This window comes from Melanostigma gelatinosum (genome assembly GCF_949748355.1).
Source record: "Melanostigma gelatinosum genome assembly, chromosome: 6".
NCBI lineage: Eukaryota > Metazoa > Chordata > Actinopteri > Perciformes > Zoarcidae > Melanostigma > Melanostigma gelatinosum.
Window position 1 is genome coordinate 17,949,720 of NC_136639.1, and position 22,455 is coordinate 17,972,174.

At 40.5% G+C, this 22,455-nt stretch overlaps 1 protein-coding gene across 2 annotated transcripts; it reads left to right on the forward strand.

The window, feature by feature from the left end:
- The first annotated feature begins 6,228 nt into the window (after positions 1-6,228).
- Positions 6,229-21,680, forward strand: slc1a3a (solute carrier family 1 member 3a). Of its 2 annotated transcripts, XM_079269587.1 has the most exons (11): positions 6,229-6,368; positions 6,816-6,869; positions 6,940-7,131; positions 8,054-8,191; positions 14,225-14,429; positions 14,519-14,561; positions 15,144-15,412; positions 15,515-15,748; positions 16,054-16,248; positions 16,681-16,815; positions 17,313-21,680. In XM_079269587.1, exons 3-11 carry the CDS (start codon positions 6,948-6,950, stop codon positions 17,518-17,520), a joined length of 1,611 nt encoding a protein of 536 aa, XP_079125713.1. In that variant the 5' UTR covers positions 6,229-6,368; positions 6,816-6,869; positions 6,940-6,947; the 3' UTR covers positions 17,521-21,680. The 2 variants fall into 2 exon arrangements, with proteins under 2 accessions (XP_079125713.1, XP_079125712.1); XM_079269586.1 differs by having other exon boundaries at positions 6,816-7,131.
- The last annotated feature ends 775 nt before the right edge of the window (positions 21,681-22,455 follow it).

Here is a 22,455-nt window from a genome sequence, read left to right on the forward strand (position 1 = left end):
AACGTAGTGACAGGCATGGTGTTAATCTGACCCAGCACTGATTTTGTTTCTTCCGACATTTCTTCTGCTAATATGAACGTATCTGTTCGGTGAACTGTATCAAGAATGATGACACTGAATATTTCTTATCATTGAACACTTTCCACCACCAGATGGAGGTAATGAATTTGTCCTTTAGCATCTTCAGCGGCACACAAAGATAACAAAGATTGACAAATGCACCTTCTTATACTTTTAGAAATTCAATACTTTTAGAAAAATTTGTCATTTTTTTAGCAACAAAAAATGTAATGTCTGTCAAGGCTATGAGACACAGACAAGTCGGTTGAATTTTCTTTTCTTTTTATAAGTGCTGCGGCAGAATATTTCCACATCTTCTAACTAACTAACATCAAAAGGCATAACTCTAGTATGATGAATACTGAAACCATTGCTCTTAATGCCAGTGTGCTACTGCTGCTGATTACAGTGTTGATTCATCATAGTCATGATTATTAATTCTAACAGGAGTTCAGACTGTCATTCGTTAGGAGAAAACAATAATTATACTTGAATACAACCAAAAAGGAAAAAACTGAAGGAGCTAGTTCAGACCCACAGAGCTTAGAAGTGACACCGAAACCAAACTGCGGTGAGATAATAGCCGTCTCTCCTTCAAGCTATTGTCAGCTTTTTTTTATTCTATTCTCATTGAGCACTTTCATCCTTTATTTTCAAAAAGATGGGCTTCTTTGGCCAGTTGTTTATGACACAAAAAAGAAGGGTGTCATATTTAAATCTTTGAGGGCCTCAAACACATCGGTCATATTTCTGGTCACGCCCCTTGCCATCATGGGGCACAGATTATTTTGGAAACTCAAGCCTCATTTGTATACCAAAGCCTTGTCCTCTCCAAGAGCCAGTGCTAACCGGACAGAGTAGAGTTCAGCAGTGAGAAAAAGACAAGACAACAAACTGTTTTCAGCCACCCAGCCTTCAGCAGAGTCACCACTCTGCAGTTACTTACAGCAAAGACACAGGTGAATCTGACTGAGGTAATTAGCACTGCACCTGGCAAGACAATCTGATATTTCTATCGCAACCAATTAACATTTAGCACTCCGACAATGAAGAAGGTAAAGATGACCTAATATCCAGAGAGATGAAATCATTAAAAGACTGTGGTGGGCACATACAAAGATAACCAGGGATGTTTGAGACGTGTGATGGCATTCTGATAAACTTTAATGTCCAAGCATGCAACAGTTCTGAGCTTCTATTTGTGACACTGTAGAGAAAACTGTTGGTTTCAAGATTTCATTTTCTCTAATGCCTATTAACCTGTGATCCTCTGTCATTTCAAAGTTGGCTCATTTTCGCTCAGTATTGTGGAAGAGCAGAGATTCCTTGTTCGTGAGCAACAAGTTTGTTTTCCAGTGTGGTAAACTCTGCCTCTGAGCCCAGTCTGCAACTGTTACTGAATGTCTAGACCTCCTCCGTCTCTTACGCTGCCTTTACTCTTTTTCTTTCTCCTCAGAGTTCGGTCCTAGTTGTTCTAATCCATGCGTCTAGCACGACAAGCCACCGGGACAACGTCCAGCGTGGCCTCATTGAGATGAGTGAGAAACGGCGTGTGAACAGCCTCGTCTCCCATCGTGCCCATTGAACAACATCTACGAGTGCGCTGAGACCCCTGGGTTTGAAGTCTGTAACTTTTGATCCATGGGAAACCCTCGTGCACAATGATGCTGTTGAACAATGTGGCCCCAGTTCTATATGTCCCTAGAGGGCCACTGTAGACCACATATCTTATAACCTGTCCTGGATACATCCCTCCCCTGGGAGTGGACCACTCCCATTTGAAACGACTGGCCCGGTAGACCAGCCTGGGCCAGCTAAAGTTGCACACACTCAGTGGTGCTGAAATTGAGGGTTTTACCCGGTATGTATTTGTGTATAAAACATGCATGTGTGTGTGTGTGTGTGTGTGTGTGTGTGTGTGTGTGTGTGTGTAGGTGTGTGTGTGTGTGTGTGTGTGTGTGTGTGTGTGTGTGTGTGTGTGTGTGTGTGTGTGTGTGTGTGTGTGTGTATGAGAGAGGGAAAGTTTGTGCCTTTAAAAGTAAGTCTATAGTAGAATACTGATGAAATCCTTTACTGGAGTTACAGCACAAACGCAGTTGATGAGGTGATGAAATTGTCAAACTATCAGCTTAATTTTCTTTACTTTCTAGCAAAGGAAAAGTGCCGAAACATCTGTCTCCAAATGTTTATGTAATTTGATGAGGGATTGCAGCAACACGCAGGCTAAAATAAACACAAATCCTTATTTTAACCATTTTGCCAGAATGTCTGTCATGATCTGATTCTCCTCTTTGATCCCTTTACAGTCAATCCCATTAGAGCATGTGATTCCGATTCCGCTAAAGACACACGGCTCCTGTAGCCAACAATGAACGAACAGATTTCTGCATCAGGATGGAAACACAGAAACCCATTTCGTTCCACATTCCTCCCGTAATCTATTTCACAGAACTGAGACCAGGATCCTTATTGAGACACTGCGCTCTTGTTAAGTCAGATTCTTATACAAGAGTTTCATCCGTGGTATAGGGTGGGTGAGAGAAAAGTGTATAATCTCTGTGACCCATAAAAAAGGCATCAATGAATAGAGAGATTAGGAACATTTATTTACTTTCTTACTTTGGAGATTTACCTTAACTTTGACCATAACCACTACATGCTTGATCCTAACCCTACCTCTGCCTTAAATCTAAACCCCAAAGTAAATCATCAAAGATCCCTTCCAGACACATTTTAAGACTCTGCTTTGAATGACAAATTGGATCCAACATGTTTTTTCCACAATAACTTCCATTACCTAGCTTCATAATCACTGTTCAAGAGTGGAAGCAATCTCCTAATCGAACTCTAAGCATAAGAGAAACTCACCCTAAACAGATGAATGTGAAAACAGTCTTCTAATGTCACTCAATAAGCAAAATGCATTATTCATTGCAGGGGGACTTAAACCTTGTGGGGACTAACTGCTTTTTGTCTACAAATGGGAGGTGGGTCCCCATGATGAACCGATCTTTGTCCCCACAAAGTGATTAACACAAGTATTCACACACACACACACACACACACACAGTCCACAGGTGACACATTTTCTACCCAACATCCATGGCAATGTGTAACATTCACCCCATCAGCCGATCCCTCGCTTTGCATGGGGACAGCAAGACAAAGGGGGCTGTTGTCTGTTGTTGCTTGTTGGGATAGCGTGCGACGGATGCCATGTGGGTCGCTGCAGTGAGGAATGGCAGCTTGCTTATTTAAAGCTTTCCAGATGAGCTGATGTTCAATGATGGGAGAGCCAGGAATTTGGCCCGTCAGTATGTCGCACACGCAATGTTCAGGGATGATTTTGCATGATGATGCATTCTTTGGAAATTATTATAAAAGACTCGTTGGCCTGAAGGCTGTGGTGAAGCAATAACATTTTCACATCACATCTCATCATTATTTCAGGCAGGGATACACACACACACACACACACACACACACACACACAGTCCAATGTCCTCCAGCCAAATAGGATTATGGACAGAGAAAGGGTTTGTGTAGTTAATGGTCTAATTTCATTATGCTTTTGTTTGTTTTTCACTGCACTTTCTGCTACCCGGGTTTTGACCCGCTGCCTGTGTATGATCTGCCTGCCTGCCTTGCCCCTCTAATTTGTTTGCTTGTCTGGACTGGCTTTGCATGCCTGACCGTAAGCCTGTTGATTTTAATGTTGGTCCTTTGTTTTCTGCCCAGTTCTTCCCTAGTGTCTACATTTGGGTCCTCAATGCCAGTACACACTGGCCAAAAGTGTTCCCAGTAGGTCTAACATGTTTGATGCCATATAGTGCCTACAGTCTGGAGCAGAAGGACGCAGCTCTGTCACTGCCTTGTGCTGAAGAAGCCACCTAAATTGGCAGAGTACTTAACCATCACTCAAGCATCCCCTGCGTCCTCCAGATCCTGCTCGGCAATCTCTCATGTCTCTCATGCTTTCCCTGGTCACGCCCCTGCACATCCCTTCATATTTAAATACACTTGGCACTTTTACATTACACTTACATTACACTTGTTTAAAGTACCGTTATCGGTTTGTCTGTACACTTTATTTAAATTATTTTATATTCTATTGTCAATTTTAATGTTTCTATTTCTTGCACTGTGTTGATTGTTAATGTTATTGTTTAATGTTATGCACCACCAGACAGTAATTGCCCGTTTGTTCAAAGCTAATGATGGTTATCCAAGCATCTCAGAGGAACAGTGATTTCATCGGCAACTCTGTGCTTTTCTTTGCTGCTCCACCATGTTATGAATAATGATTACGGTCTGAAAGTATTTGCTCTCTGATTGAAAACATCTTGATCTGCTGAGTGTGTTCACACGCTTGTTTTCAGACTTAAAGTGCTTTAAATGTGACGCCATTATACATTTTAGACCAAAAACTACTTTTAGATCTGACTTTTTTTTTTTTATATGAGATTTTCACACAATCAAGTTAGTTTCAGTGTAATTTACCAAAATCTGGCTTAATCAGTGGTAGGTTGCGTGTGGACCGTAGTGGTATTGTGGCATCTAAAGTGAAAGCCAAAGCCGTAAAAAATACATTCTCAATGCTCGACAGCCAATTTCCTTTCCAAACAGACATGGCACGTTTACTGACAATAATCCACAGACCTTTTGAACTCTTTCGTTGAGAATTTCATTATATCAAAGTATTGCTACCAACGACTGTATTTATATCTAAAAGGAAAGAAGCAGCCCACAACAATGTCTGTGGATTATTGTGTGTAACTGTGCCATTATATGCTGCTGCTGAGTTGAAATATTTGGCGCTTTGAAAAACTCGACTCAAATGCCAAAGTTCCACTGTCTTGAAATGATCTGCAGCTCTGATCTCAGCAAATCCTGGATGGACTTACAATTCTGGATGAGAGGAAAAATTCTTCATTGCCATTTTGAGTGAACTTTCCGTTACAGCAAGTGCCGCTTTGTTAATATATTCCAAACTCTTTTACGGTATTATCTTTGGAAAGTATTCTCCTTCTTTTAATACTATAAGAGACGCATGCCAAAGTCAGAGGTTATATCATTTGACTGAAGACATATGGAGCAGGAAGTACATTGTGCGTGTGTGTGTGTGTGTGTGTGTGTGTGTGTGTGTGTGTGTGTGTGTGTGTGTGTGTGTGTGTGTGTGTGTGTGTGTGTGTGTGTGTGTGTGTGTGTGTGTGCAACAGGGATTCCTTTGGTAAGAGTCAGTTAGGATGCCTTCGGCTCTCATTTGCACCCACACTTTTTTTTCCCCAGACACATTCACCCACATACACATATGCACAAATGCACTCGCACACACACACGCGCGCACACACACACACACACACACACACACACACACACACACACACACATATATTTCCGTATGCACCCTCAGCATTCATCCCATTGCACATTCCAAACCGTGAATTCCTGAATTTTGCTGCCAAACCAAACTCCATCAGCCTGCTTGTGTTTGCTGAGAACATCAAGATTCAAAACATGCGTTACTGTTTACACAGACTGCTCGTTTGAAAGCCAAAAGCTGCAGAGCACCAGTTGCACCGCTGGCACTTGGTAAACATTTATGAGCTCTGTTTAGCTTAGCCAATGAAAGACTCCACTGTTTTTCATGAAAAAAATGATGACCTTTGTCTCGTGTCAATGTTTGATGACCGAAAATGCTGAAAAGAGAAGTCAGATGAGTGTGTCGGTTGGAGATTTGTCAAAATAAATGTATGAATGGCTAATCCACTTCCATTTTCTTTTTGATGGATAGAGGACTTTTACTTCTCAATTGCCTCACTCTCCACAGGAATCTCCAATCAGGCTGAAATGATCAAGCGTGAAAAAACATTTGAAAGGACGGCTGAGAGGGACAGAAGAAAACAAGAAGGTCCTTTCTCTTTTTCCTGCTTAGAAAGCTCATTATTCCTCAAGCTCGCCTCTGTCTGAAAAGCACCCCCACCCTCTCCTCTAAATTACTTCACTTTTTTAGTTCCCGCCTCACCTCCCCACAGGCCCACACTGTGTGAGTGACTCACTCCACTTTTTCCTCCACTATAGCACCGCCTCCATTTTCTCACTGGCTCTTTTATTTCCTCAACCCGTCCTTTCCTTTCTCCTCCCCTCTCCTCGTGTTCTCCTGTTTCTCTTCATTGCTGGTTACTCACACCAACCAGCTCTCAGCCAAAGAGCTCCTCTGTCCCCGCCACGCTGATCGGGCTTTAAACCAGAACTTTCCCCCTGAAAAAATTGAGATTACCGAAGGAATTCATTGCTCAAGTTTAAAGGTACAACCATTTTTTTCTATCTTCGTATTTTACCATTTCATATGTCTTCAAATACATATTTACCATTTGACCAGTAGGTATATCTGTGTGTGTCTGCATATGTGTGAGGCTCTGAATCAATATTGGTATAACCGCACGTGTGTTGTAGTTACTCGAGTGTACGTATAAGGAAGTCTGAATGCCCTCATGGTTATGGGTGCAACACATGTGTTCTTCATTCATGTACACAGCGTTTCATTGACAGAAGACTTACATTATATTACATTTTGTAATACATTTTTGGACTTTGTATGTGCTGTGTAGAGTTTTTGAGTGACAGTTCTTATAGATTGTAGCAAAGCCATGATACACAGCACAACTCAAAAAGTGGTAGACCTTTCTGCACTTGTTTTTGTGCTCAAATATCAAATGCTAACTCTCACAATATGTTCTTCCCTTTCAATCAAGACACTCATAAGAGAGGAAGAGGAGCAACAGCTTTCATCAAGCAGCACCTGAAGGGTGCGTCCATCAAAGTTGACTGACGAGTTCAAGTTCCTGCAGGTTTTTTGACAGATCTGACTGATTCCAGAGGCAGCTATGACTCAGAGCAACGGGGAGAACCCACAAAGGAACCGGAGCGGTCTCCATCAGATCCGGGCAATGATCCAGTCCCGATCAATGCTGGCCAAGAAGAGAGTGGAGAACATCACGAAGGATGGCGTGAAAGGATTCTTCAAGAGAAACGCCTTCGTGCTCTTTACCGTCGCTGCTGTAATTCTTGGTAAGTGTGAACATTTTCTTTGTCCCGTGAGACACTGTTTAGACACTGCATTCTATTCGTTATTTAGTTGACTTAAAACGGGATATTATTGGAGACTTTGTTTGCTCCTCTCATCACCACCCGATCCAACAATCCATCGATCTGGGGCAACCAACACAAGTGTAGCAGTACGGAAGAAGGAAATGAATAGAAACAAACCCACCGGATGAGAGCATATGAGGGGCCTCAGATGAATTTAGCAGACGGGCTTTTGTTTGACCCTGCAGCTGACCCTTGACCTGTTGCCATTAACCTTTGAATCTGACTCAGTAGGAAGTGAGCCAGGCACCGCATGCACATCTGCAGCCTGGCTGGATTTGCACCATGCCATAACAAACACATGGGACTTGTTGGTTTGTTGAATTCAGGATATTCTTCACTTCGGGCTAATGGGTCAGCCACCTGGGCCCTGTTGGTGGGGATGAACTGCTCTTTAAGTGAATAGACTTCACTGAAACTGAAATCAAGTTTAAACATGACCACAGCAGGAGTGACAGTCAATGCCTATCCCCTTCAAAATACCGGCATATTCTACTGCTAATTAAAAGTCTTCACTCACATGCTTTATTAACCTTGAAGATTATACCCCACCTCTCTTGCATCATTATAAAAACATATTATTTGCACATGAAATCTCATTGGCAATAAACCGGATTGTTTTGGAAATGTTTCAGCTTTCAGGTTTTATTTCGGGACTATGAAACTTAACATTGTGGTATTGATATCCATGCATAGATATGCAACATTTTGCTGTAGTATGATTATATCCAACTATAGGTGTCAAATATGGGACTCTCTTCGGGTCTAAGCATGTTAACACAAAAGAACTTGAAATGTGCTGATAAAGTTTTGACTTTTCTTCCACATCTTTTCCACACTGCAGGCATCATACTGGGATTTGCCCTCCGACCTTATAAAATGTCTTACCGGGAGGTGAAGTACTTCTCGTTCCCTGGAGAGCTGCTGATGAGAATGCTTCAGATGCTGGTGCTGCCCCTGCTGGTTTCCAGCCTCATCACAGGTATGAACAGCAGGTCATTTTAGATCCCACCAGGACATCTCCCACCAAAATTGTATTCATTTCAATATTTAATTTGACCTCTTACTCTTCCATTCAAGAAATGATTTTGAAATAACAGTGTTCTTGCTTTTTGAAAGACCTAAACCGTTTCTTTTCAGACATTGATAATCAAAGTGAAATACATCACACACATGTCAATTTACTAATTGCATCAATAATGTTAACAAAATAAATGTGACAATGTTGAACACACCCAAGGCTTATACACAGCACTCCCCACGTGGTTGTAACATTATTACGGCAAAAAAACATTGTCTATTTCTAGTTCAAATGTACCTCAGATATCTAAAATAAGCACACATTAAGACAGTTCAAACCAGAGTGACACCTCTCTGTTCTAAATTGATATCAAACAACTAAGTGACAATACGCAGCTTTTTGACAACCAAACAAAAATAAAACCAATCCATCTTCAACTACTGTGTTCCCTCATACTGTCTCCTGGTCTAAAGTGAAGGCACAGCACAATATCCACTCGCACATATGGAAAAAGTCGGACTATACTCTGACTCTGGTTGGTTTGAGATTGTAGTTACATGATTCGCAATAGTGTGTTTTCTGTGAATAAATGACATACCAGTGACAGTAATGTTTGTTGTTGTGTGGCTGTATTAAACAACATGTACCTCATGAGTGGCAGAGTGAGCCAGCTGTTTGTTCAGTCTAGCTGTTTGTTGGTTTCGGGCCAAGTGGTGGACGGGGTTAAGATGACCTAATGAGCGAGAGACAGGCATACATTGAGAGATATGCTTTGAACTTTACACTACCAGACTTCATGACTGGCTAATGAGACAATGGGCACCTGGTTAAAGACATGCAAAAGACCCCACCACAACTCCTATAGGAGCAAGACACGCTTATTATTTGTCTGTGGTTGTTATGCCCCTTTTTGTAGTTGTTTTGTGTCTCTTTGTGGTCACCTTGAGTCTCTTTGTAGTTGCTTTGTGTCTCTTTGTTGTTGTTTTGTGTATCTTTGTAGCTATTTTTGTCTGTGGTTGTTTTGTGTCTCTTTGTTGTAATTTCAAATCTCTTTGAAGTTGCATTTTATCTCTTTCCAGTCATTGTGTGACTCTTTGTGGTTGTTTTGCCCCTTTTTGTTGTTGTTTTGTCTCTTTGTTGTAATTTTGAGTCATTTTGAAGTTGCATTGTATCTCTTTGTAGTCTTTGTGAGTCTCTTTGTGTCTCACAATGACTATGAAAGGGGGGGGGCTAACACTTTAGGCTCTTGAGCCTGTGCACGGAAGGCCCATTCAGTGATACGTCCATGATGTTATCAGTCACATGCTTGGCCAATGTTGTAATGGTCTTCATCTTGATACAGCATGACCAAAGCCATCCCAAATTTTGTTTTTTTTCCATTGAATAAGCAATTGGGGGGCTTAATTACTTCGTGGTTTCAGTGTATCTTGTACCTGCTGCAGCTCACATGTTTTTGAGCATATGTTTGAGGAAAAAACAAACATATGACACTGAGATTTTCAGTCCTAATCCATGGATATAATGAGTTCATTCATCACTGTTGACATGGTTCATACACTCATTCAGACACGCAGGGATGTTTTCTTCCAGCTGAGCCTTCACTTCTTATGGACGTAAAAGAATAGACTTTCCAAAAACACTGGTCAGCAGCACTGACTGATCAAGCTAGGCAGGATATACTGAGACCAAATGTCCAATCCTTCAGCAGTGATTGACATGGCAAGAGGCCCATTTCACGAAGGGATGATGGAGACACGTCCGATAATAACCTGCTTTGTGCTGCAGCGGGGCATAACATCAGCCTCCTCTGACATCATGTCACATGACAGCAGCTAAAACAAACCAAGTCATCCGACACACGGCTCCTTTCTCATGTGTGTGCATGTGACCCATCCAAGTTATCAGATATCGTGTTATCTGCTATAAAGTTGTCATTAGAGTGGAAAACGTCAACTAATATATGAGTATATATATTAGTATCTATAATGTATATATTTACATAACATTTAGGTTTTTCTTTGTATATTGGCACTTATTATTATTACTATTATGATTGCTATTGCTATTATTATTATTATTGTTATTATTAACGAGTATAATTATTATTTTAACCTGGTTTTAGTAGATTGTCATTCCAGATCCAAATCAGAATTAAATTAATATCAGGTTTTCTGTAACGCATTGATTTGCTGGTCAAGTGACCTGCTCTTCAGCCCACTTTGTCACAGTGTGTCATACAACTCATTCGACTTCCTTATTAACAAAAAAAGGATATACTGTATATCTCCTGAAATTCATCGATACAGCTTTACTCCTGAAGCTCACAATGAGACTATCCTGGTAAATAAATGATAATAATGATAAAAAAAATATGGCAACACAGTGTTTGACCTTGTTTTGTTTGACAAACGAAGCCACTCTTATCAAACTATGCAGATCCAAAATGAAGCCAAAAGATTTTTTTTAATGTCACAGTGTGTGCTTTTGGGTTAAAAGGATCTGGATCCACCCTACAAGAAGCACACTGAAGCTCCTACTTGATAGTTGTTTGTATTAATTATTATTATTGCAGCACTAAAATGTAAAAATCACAAATAATGGTACAGCTCCAATGGAGATATCATCGGCTAGCTGTCAGGGATTTAGTAGAGTTGAGGTCAGGTCACAACAACAAGCAACAACAGTTATTTGTAACTGCGAAAATGAATTGTTTCAGCAAAACTTACACACATACACACACCAGCACATGCTGACATTATAAGGAATTGAAGGAATTTTTTTCTTCACTCACATGCGAAGAAATTTATTCCCTTCGTTTTTTTCAACACCTGCGACCCAGCTGTAGATAAGGTTTTTCTCCCACTTTTTTTTAGATTTCTGCTGAAACTGCAACATCAGTTTTTAGGTATGTGTTAGAGGACAACATCTTCTCTTGTTCTTGAAGAGTGTTTTTGACACACTTTAGCTTTATGTTTATGTGTATTTCACCAACTTTCTTATAAGAACCAATATCCTTCAGCATAAACGTAATTAAGCTCTGTTTCTAGAGCATCCATAGGAGAACCCATGGATGAAGGATTACGAAAGACTTCAAACAAACATGTCTTCTCCACAAAAGTCATGTTGTTTTCAGGTTTTTCATTATGAGAGCTAAAAGTCCACCACAGAGTATTAATAGAGCCAATAAGAGGGCTGGACAGGGAGAGGGGATGTGTGGAAGTTTGAGTCTGTTCCACAGCGAGGAGGCCAGAGCACGTGTCCGGCTGCTTTGTACAGTCGACACACTGCAACAATAAATCTACCAAAACTGGTTTACAATTAACAGGAATTTAATTCCACTGATGCAAGTACGATTACAGTTACACAATGGAGTAAATTACTCCTCAGAAATATTACAATATTAACCCACTTTGGAAAAAACTACCTCTGGTCCCATGACACAGCCGTCCCAGGCAACCACACGCTAAAAAGAGGAAGAAAAACACTTTCTATCTCCCGCCCTCATCCGTTCGCAACTCCTCCCCTTCCGTGTATCCCAATTCCTATTAGCTAACTTCCCTGTGCACTTCTGTAAATGCCTGTCTTCATGACTCTCTTTCCCTGAGCTCCTAACACATTCAAAGACTGTCAGTTATTGCTTAATCCCTTCTATGATAATCCTTCAGTATAAACGTTAAACTTCTGCAACTTTGGCAAAAGCTTCTTGTCTCAAATTCTACTTCTAGCTGCTTATCCTAAAACACTTTATGCTTATCTTAATTATGCATTTCCAAAACACTTATGTTTGACGAATTATGAATTCTTAATTATGAATTGTTGAACACTTTTATTATATCTACTGATCACACAGTTCTTTGCTCAAATGTCTTACAGATGTGGGCAGTAAAAAGAGAAAACGGATATGGAGTTCGCTGGACGGGGAACTTGAATGTAGGAGGGGGAGGGAGTCAATGGGACCAGGACAAGGAGTAAAGATCCTCCATTCTGGAATGTCCTGTCAAGGAGTAAAGACAGGACATTCCAGAATGGAGGATAAAATGCAGGTGTTGAATAACTGGACAGATTCGTTGTGACTTTAATAAATAAAGGCAGCAACGTAATGAAATAATTAAGAAGTTATAGAAAATAAATATCTGTTTACGGATTGAAATAATTTTGTCAGAATTTGTAACAGTATGTAAAGAGCTGGTAGTAAAGTACAAGTTCTCCCTCAGTTGAATGGTCCCTTGTTAAATAGCTATGTGGTCCAGGTGTAACTTCATACTTTCAATAAAGAAAAGCATATACGATTGATTTTACCACATGTAGTGTCTGTATAGCCTTTGGAGAGAAATGTTATAGCATTTAGAGTGCGGAAAAATCTCATTCCCTGAAATATAGTAGTGTAGAAGAATACATCTCTGGGAAATGCTGATTTATTTTTTTAAATGTTATTTTCCACCTCTGCACGTCACAAAGAACAGAACAGAAATCACTTTGTCAAAATATTTTCTGACGGTAAAGTCTTGTTGGAGCTGTGGAGTCAATCTGAGCCCATGCAGAGTCAATGGCCCTCTGGTTAGACCTCCTGCAGTCCCCCCCCCCCCCCCCCCCCCCTTAACTTTTGTGTTTGAAGAACATTCCCCATATGAGAAAGAAAGTAATTTGGCTCTCCTTCAATCTTGATTCTTTCGTTCTTTTAAAAGGATGGAATTGGGGAGATCCGTTGTTGCCCGGGCAACAGGCAGGGGATCATTGTGTGCGTGCGGGGCTGATGAAGTCAACAAGTTTCCCATGGCTGTTAGAAAAAGAAATTGGAGGAGAGCAGGAGAATTGGGGTGGGGGGGGGGTGTTGGGTTTATGAAAGGATTGCAGCAATAAGATCAGCGCGCAAGAAAGAAAAAGAGAGAGAGGAGGGAGGCAAAGATGTCGGGGTCGGAGAGGAGGGGCAGCAGGGGAGGGCTACTACGGGGGCACCCTGAAACAAGAGGTGGGGTGTTTGGGAGAGGAGGGGAAGAATTTGGGAGAAGAGAATGAGGGAGGGGAGGATGAAGAGGGGAGGATGAGGAGGGGAGTGCCTTAGTCCTGAGCATGTTGAGAACAGAGGAAGAGAGAGGGCCAAAGCAGGGGCAGTAGGTAAACACACACACACACACACACCCACACACACGCACATGCACACACAAACAGTGTCAAAGTGCCACATATGACAGCTCTGAATGAAGATAACGTCGCTCTGTTGGTATTTTCTCTGCCAAATATTCAATTGAGGTCCGACTGTTAGTCCCCGTCTAATCTCTGTTTCAACAATAACCTAATGTCACACTTTGGGACATACAGTGCTATAGTATGATCAAATAGAACACAATCGTTGGAATGATGCTAACTCTACTGGGGGTGAAACCTGTTGCCCAACTAGCAAAAGCAAAAAAATCACAATTTGAGAACATAATCTCTGGCTTGTTTTCAAAGAGTTTCTGCTTGCAGCTATTTGCTTAAACTATATTATCTGTATATATTGGATGTACAGTATGTAAGCAGCGTTTGTGTATTAGATCTGGTAGGTGTTGTTTTCCCATCTGTAAAGGAGTCAGATTGAGTTTCCTGCCGCTCTTTGTTATCATAGATTGCTGGGCAGATAATCCAGATAGATGTAATTGACCTATAATTACAGCACCTTTTCCCAGGCTAACTGTATGCTCGTACCGACAGAAGCTAGTGACACATCTATGGTTGCGGAGCAGCGTGACTAAAAGTGAAAGGGATCTTTTTTTCCATGTACAGTAACATCAGCTGAACCAGATTCTGAGATGATTGCACTGTATTTGAAATATTCCTGCACTCTCTTGATGCAACTACACAGCATTGGCAACATTTGATCTCCATTTTGCTTAAGAGCATGTGACTGAAAGCCATTTGTGTGTAATTGTAAATGCATGACTGAAACTATAACTCTTTGGAGGACAAACCCTTTTGTACTGAAATAGATTCATTTCGATGATATGTCCTTTTCAGGTATGGCCGCTCTGGACGGCCGTGCTTCTGGGAAAATGGGGCTGAGGGCGGTGGTCTACTACACCACCACTACTGTCATTGCCGTGTTCATCGGTATCGTCTTGGTTCTCATTATTCACCCTGGAAAAGGATCAAAGGATGAGTTCACCAAACAGCCGAAGATAGAGGAGATCAACGCATCTGATGCCTTCCTGGACCTCATCAGGTACCCACACAAACATTCATGCACGTTTGTAATCTGTAAATAATCTGTTAATCCTAACGAACATGTACCTCTTTCGTTGTGTCTTCTAGAAACATGATTCCTCCTAACCTTGTGGAGGCTTGCACCAAACAGGTGACTCTCCCACAACATCCCCTGTCTTTGTCCTGCAGTTACATGAAATATTGTATTCCTTAATTGTCTCACTTTAGCATAGAGTGCACATTTCACATTGTTGAAAGCCTCCCCGGCACGTTTCTTTTGTATGGTCATAATGCCGTCGTCATTCTTGTGGATCTCTGTTACGCAGGTAATTAAATTCCTCAGCAATTAAATGTAAATTTGCTTTCCATGCTTACATCTGACTCAGCTGAGTTGATAACCGAGGCCCTCGTCTCCGTGCCCCTTTCATTTCCTTATTCCAACACATTTTATGCAGGCGGGGGAACATTGTGACATTTTGTGTACCAGATGGACAAACAAATAACTATACATCCTAATTTATTTGTTTTAGTGTAAATAATTGAAATTGAACATGCTAGCCTGGAATTCTTATGAAGTTTAAGACACACTTTCTTTATATTCGAACAATAGATGTACTTGGTAAATCTTCAATGACCCTGACTCAAATACTTATTCTTTATTCTTGACTAAAAGTATTTATAAAAATATTTCTGCTCCAGGAATTAATCGCTATTCAACTCGTCCTCTTTGCAGTTCAAGACGCAGTATGCCAAGAGAGTAGTCCACGTGAGGATAACAGTGAATGACACCGTATTCACGCTCAACGGTAGCGAGGAGATCACCCGGGAGGAGACGATCCCAGTGCCAGGGTCGGTGAACGGAGTCAATGCTCTCGGCCTGGTGGTGTTCTCGATCTGCTTCGGTCTGATCATCGGGAGCATGAAGGAACAGGGGAAGCCCCTCAAGGACTTCTTCGACTGTCTCAATGAAGCCGTCATGAGGCTGGTCGCCATAATCATGTGGTGAGTACCAGCAGGGATGGATTGCTGAATGGGTGGAGAGAGATGAATGTGGAATGAAGTGTTGGATGATCTGCATTAACAGTAACACTCATCGAACCTCAGGTACGCCCCTATCGGTATCCTGTTCCTGATTGCTGGTAAGATCGTGGAGATGGACGACATCACATCCATGGGTGGCCAGCTGGCAATGTACACTGTGACGGTCATTTGCGGCCTGACCATCCACGCCGTAGTTGTCCTACCAACGCTCTACTTCATCGTCACCAGGAAGAACCCCTACGTCTTCATCGGTGGGCTGTTGCAGGCACTCATCACTGCCCTGGGAACATCATCAAGGTATGTGATTGGGTTTTTTATCCATAAATATCAATTATTGTTCAATTGAAGTCCAACTCAAGGTAGAATGTATTGTCATTCTCTTATGTACAATATAGGGAATTTAAATTGTTGCATTGTTAAATCATAGCTGACTTGCAGTGAGTGGTTTTACACTTTGGTAAAGAGCCTCCCCGGAAGCAACGGATGATGAGCGTTGATGAGCGTTGATGAGCATGATTCAGCATCTTGTGGTAATTTCTAGGAGACTGGGTTGATTTTTCCGTTTGTTTTTTCACTCGCCCCCTCCCTCTCTTCTCTGTCAGTTCTGCCACACTGCCGGTCACTTTTAAATGCCTGGAGGAAAACAACAAGGTGGACAAGCGCGTGACCCGTTTCGTGCTCCCTGTTGGCGCCACCATAAACATGGATGGCACAGCTTTATATGAAGCCCTGGCTGCCATCTTTATTGCTCAGGTCAATGATTATGACCTTACCATTGGACAAATTCTCACCATCAGGTATGTGATGTACTTAAAACATGAATTAATGCCATTCATTCAATGATTTAAAAAAGACCCAAACTGATGTTTTTTTTTTACCTGCTCAAAGAATTGAATCAGTTTTGGATGTACCAGAGAATATTTCAATTGTATTTGTTTTTCCATTATGGCAAGAAATGCAGCCTAACCCAAGTGAAGCATCTCCAAGCCTCAAAACCACAGGTTGCTGCTTTATAAATGACTTTCCACCAGTTATGCTTTCTGTCCAGCAGTAGATGGGAGATTATATTTCAGCCAAGGGAATGAATTCTAAGTGACCAATGTGATCAATTCTAGGAATGATTGAGAGGTCAATACAGGGACATGTCTGTGACAGTTGTACTTATGAATGATTTTTAGGCACCTAAAATGTCTCCGCGTCTGCCTTTTTCCCTCCCCCTTTACCATCAGTATCACGGCGACAGCAGCCAGTATTGGAGCAGCTGGAATCCCTCAGGCAGGACTGGTCACCATGGTGATAGTGCTAACATCTGTAGGCCTGCCCACTGACGACATCACACTCATCATTGCAGTTGATTGGTTCCTGTAAGTACGGGTTATATGACAGCTTAGGATGTTTCCTCAAGTAGCACCAGCACTCTTTAGAAACTGAAAAATGCGGGTTTTAGAGAGGGATGAAGAGGGTTGAGTCACAAGGAAATATAGTTATGATAGAGTAGTATGAATTCAATTGAGCTCTTCTCAGGGGGATTTTAAGAGGTTAAACGGGAGCAACCTGGTGTGCACTCTTGAGTGGATTATAGGACAGCTACCTGAGACACTCCCTTCACATTCCTTGTCCATCCATCTATTTTTTATTCAGTCTGCATCCGAACTCAGTGAGAGCTGTGCTTCATGTGGTTTGGAAATTGTCTGCAACGATTAAAACTATGCCTCCACTAATGATACTAATTTATGCAAAACACATTTACAGACACTCCATGTGTACTTCATTTTCAATGACTTCAACAAAATAGTTTAATATTCATTGTCTTCGTTAGTCTTTTTAGTTTTTTCCTCACCTGTTCTCCGTCTTTCCTCAGGGACCGATTGCGCACCACCACCAACGTCCTCGGAGACTCCATCGGTGCAGGTATAGTGGAGCACCTGTCTCGCCACGAGTTGCAGAAGAAGGACCCCGAGGTGGGCAACTCAGTGGTGGAGGAGGCCGACAAGAAGCCGTACCAGCTCGTCTTCCAGGAGAATGAGTATGATACCGAGAGGCATGCTGACAGCGAGACCAAGATGTAGATTTTTGTCTACATTCCTAGGAAAACCATTGCACTGCATTGGACCACGCTTTCAAACTATGCTCCTCTTAATTTGAAAACCTTCCTCTCACAAGGTTGGAGGGTTTGAAATAAATTGATCTACAGCTAGAACATTTTTCAGCCAAGATGTGCGAGATGTAGTGTGGTCTTTCCTGGCACACTGTCGACTTGAAATGGTTTGATGTTGCATTGTCTTTACTGGGGTTTGTGATATGATGCAGAGTACTGTATCTGCCATAGGGTGGCATCTGTTTACTATGAAGACTGAACTACTTTAAAGCCTAATGGTCCATGGCCTGTGTGCCATATCCAACCTCTCTCAGAACTGTGATGACTAATCTCACCCCCTAGAGGTCAGTATTGCTGTGAGTCTTAACGCCCATACTTGCACAGCCCAGGCTTTGAAGTTGTTGCTTTTGTTTTGTTTGAGCGATGTTGTATGTGAAAAGTGTAAGTGAAATGTTGGATATCATGCACATACACTGGGGTGACCGGGACAACTTCGTTGGGGGAAAATGGCTGCTTATTTTACCAACTTCTGTTGGTGGCTATATTTTCTATGATTTGGTGTATTTTCAACTGATTGAGTGAGAGATGTAATTTACCCTAAAGCACACATCCCTTTGTCCCCTAATTGTCCAAACCAGGAAGTGCTATCAGACTAACTTCCAGTCTAGTCAACTAAACATTACAATCATGAAGACTGACGAACCAAAATCACTCAGATATGTTTTTAACGATACATTTGCTGAGCTGAGAATTTTAAAAACGTAATCAAATCAGAATTTTAAGCCATTGTATTTCAACCAAAAAAGCACCAAAAATACTTTCCAAATTTCTATATAGTTTATTTAACTCATACCTGCCCATGCCTAAACATATTACTGACCAGCACAATAATACAGTTCAGCTTCAATGGGAAGATATAGTGATTTTATTTCTGATGAATTCTGATGGAGTTCTGTGAGTCGATCCCTTACATAGGCCCCCTGACATGGGCACGGATTAAACTAACATTTGGTTTAAATATTCACATGGTAGTATGAAATATGTATTTTATATTAAATTAATAAAATGGTAGCCAGTAGGTTGGATATTTAACCTCAAATTGTTTATTCTCAATTCAGCTTTCTTTAGATAATACAATCCAATGTTTATTTCATTTGATTCAATACGGATGCATGTTGTAAAGTAACACATTTGAGTTAATTTCCCATATCGTTTGTTTTAGCTAGCTTGCATGAGCTAATTCAGTATACACAGTGTTATATAGTAACGAAGTAGAAATACTTTGTTACTATACTTTAGTCGTTTTTTTGGATATCTGTACTTTACTTTACTGTTTATATTTCTGTTGACTTTTACTTCACTACATTTTGCAAAGAAAAGTGATACTTTTACTCCGATACATTTCCCCTGAAACCTTCGTTACTCGCTACAAAATCAAATCTATCTTTCGGAACAAAATGAATCATGAGAGCAGCGTCGGGGACTGTGGTGGAACACAGACTGCAAGCAAGCAGGTTTGGTGAATCAGTGGTCCTAGCAGCAAGTTAAATCAATGGTTAAATCACGTTAATGCGCAAACAAGTGCTCTCAAAGCCGCGGCGTTTTGATTCCCAGTGATGCCAGGATGCTACATGCTAAAGCTAGCGGGCGACTACATGAGTAGCATTCCACACAGGACGGGTGGGATGAGGAGAGGTGGATGGGTCAAACAAACACTGGTGTTTCCTCCAGGAGGCCGCAGTTTGTGCCGTGTGTGAAACGAGAAGCCAATGTTGATTTATTTGTGACGTGACTTCCGTACTTAAGCAACGCCACTTCCGTAGATATTTTAACGCAAACCACGATCTTTTCCTAAACCTAACTAAGTCTTTTCATCGCCTAAACCTTACTTGTTTCCTGTGAAGATGGAAATTTCTTTTGAAAAATACAGTATGCATGTAACAAGCGAAAACAGACTCATGTTGCTGGACTTTTGCAGGAAAAACGCCCGAAAAATGAGGAGTAACTTTTCGTAAGATATCAATAAAACGGGGATGAATTTATATCATTGTATAAAGAACGACATGAGAAGATCAATCTCATGTCTGTAAGTTAAATCAGCTATAATCACTCTTTTAAAGTGATTAGTGACTCGTCTAAAACATTTAAAAAAGGAATAACTTCAATAGAATCATTATATACACTGTAGCTTCTTTACATTCTAATAGAATGTAAAGAAGTTACATTGTATTAGAATGTACCTTATTTACATTCTATTAGAATGTAAAGAACTTACATTGTATTAGAATGTAAAGAAGTTACATTCTAATGCAATGTAACTTCTTTACATTCTAATAGAATTGTCTTTTGAAGATGAACAGGACATTTTTCAGTTTCAAGTAATGACTGGGTTCCTTTCGGTGCTGCTTTAGTATTGATCATGTTTTGATATTTGAGTCATGTTGTGGATGATCAGATGGAGTTATGATGGGAGCAGTCGCCCAATTGCAGATTCAGCTTGAGCAAAACCTTTGCCTGTTGTACAAATCAGGCCCATAGGAGTTTACAAGGCAGGTGTCCTTTCCCAAAACACTGACCTGATGCATCAAGTGGATATTTTTTGCTGAACACAATATTATGCATTTGCCCTCTACATCCTCTAGTCTAATGAGCATACTTATAAACGCACTGTTACAACTCCTTCATAGTGTCATAGTGGTGTCATAGTGTCATATTGCTTTTCAGAGAATTATGATGATAAGTTCATAGTAGATGCAAAAGTATACTTATGTACAATATATTATGTTGAACATTGTTGCTCCAGAATGGATCACAGCCAACCCAATTATGTTCAACACAGCTCCATGTCCTTGGTCATGGTGGCCACAGCACTTAAAAGAATAAACTTCATCATTCTCAAAATTCTGACCCTTTGCTTTTTTATTAACAGCATTTACTTGTACTTTTACTTTCAATACTTAAGTACATTTAATATCAGAAAATTACTTTTGATCGTACAATAAATATCAGATACTTTAAGACTTTTACTCAAGTAGTATTCTAATAGGTGACTTTTGCTTTTACTGGAGTCATTTTCCAGTAAGGTATCTTTACTTTTACTCAAGTATGGCTTTTGGGTACTTTATACACCACTGAGTATACATAACAATGTGTGAGTTGCTTTGTATAGAAGGTTCTTCTAAATATATTGTACTTGTATCGATAAATGTAGATAAATGTGTACATTAATTGTAGATTTTAAATGGTAAACGGTTACTTGAGGACTGCATATGTAAAGATGTTGTAACTATATGCTCTAACAAACCTTTTGACCAAACTAACGATTCCCTCTAGTTCCTTTTACAAATGAAAAACTGGCTGATTTAAAGGACCAAATGTTTTTGTCCTTTACACACTTGAGGAAGTGGAATAGTTCCTTTGTTTACAGTTGCGGGTGTCTCTCTTGATATGATTGTTTCTGTCATGAATTCACATGTGACTGCACACACAAACACACAAGCACGTGTCTGAGCAATAGTTGTAGTTTTATCTTGCATGGATTTTTGGTTGGTTTATTCTGTACACCCAACATCTATTCTATTGCGTATCTGTTACCCTGTTAAAGTTTTGGTTGAGAGAGTTTTTTCTTATCTGAATCAAGGGTCAAACAGACAGACGGTGTCATATGCTGCACAGATTGTAAATCCCCCTGACCAAATTAGTCCTATTGTGCTGTATAAAATTGACTTATCTTGACCTAGTTTGGACATACGTACTCGGCAGTGTGCGAAATACCCATATACCTCAGAACTACCCAGAGGGATGTTATACAGATGCAGAACATCTTAGCGAGTTAAGGTGGCAGCATCTGGTGGTTGGGACTGGAGTGGAGAGCTGTTCTCATTTTCCTCCACCAACCCTGATTGTCCTCGCTGGATTGGTGTTCCAAACCATGATGCCTTATACAGAAGTGCTTCCTTCAGGTCATTGCCTCTCTAACAAATACAGCATTTTCTCATCATCATCATATTTAACAAATGATAGTGCTGACACCTTGAGGTCAAACAGTGATTTGAACTCCTTCAAAACAATGTACATTACACTTCCTGAAAAAAATTGTATTTCAATTTCAATTTTGAAAAATCTATCCTCAAATCTAATAATGTAATATGTATAATATATAAATATAATGTCTCTTTCACGACTGCCTACTTTATGTCGACTCTATTACATTTAGGTTTACTTTTAACACCCCTAACTTATGTGACATAGTTTAGTTATTTGCAGATCAACATTTTATGGAGAGAACAGCCTTGAAACAGTGTGCATTGTTATAGATCAAACTAAAATAACAGTAGATAGTTCAACACAGGAACACTCTGAGAGGGATTATTCTGCATTAGTAGCATACTTTTGCTTTTGATGCTTCATATGATGATGTTCATATGATGCTAATATACGACTTTTACTCCAATTGAGTATTTTTTAAAAAGCAGCAGGCTATTACCACTTTACTTAAGTAAAGGAACGGAGTCCGTCTTAGCATTAAACAGAAAACATTGGAATGTAAGTGTTCCACCTAGCGTAATTATATATATATATATGTTTTTTTTTTTTTATGTTTATAATATTAGTACGTTAGTGTAGGTAAGAAGAGACTAAAGGAGATGTATGTTGTTGGTAATTCCATGGCCTGTTTCATCACCAGGAAATTACGATTTGTTTATATACGTAGGCTTTATACTATATTTATTTGACTTTCTGATGTAAATTAAAATGTAGTGTAAGCTTTGAGCGGGTAAGGTTGTCGTGCATCGCCATCTAGCGGCTCAAACACGAAATGTCGCATGGCATTTTGTTTGGCGCCGATGGAGGGAGTCACTCCTGAGATCTTTGGTCAGTCAGACGGCAGAACTTCCGGTCGGCA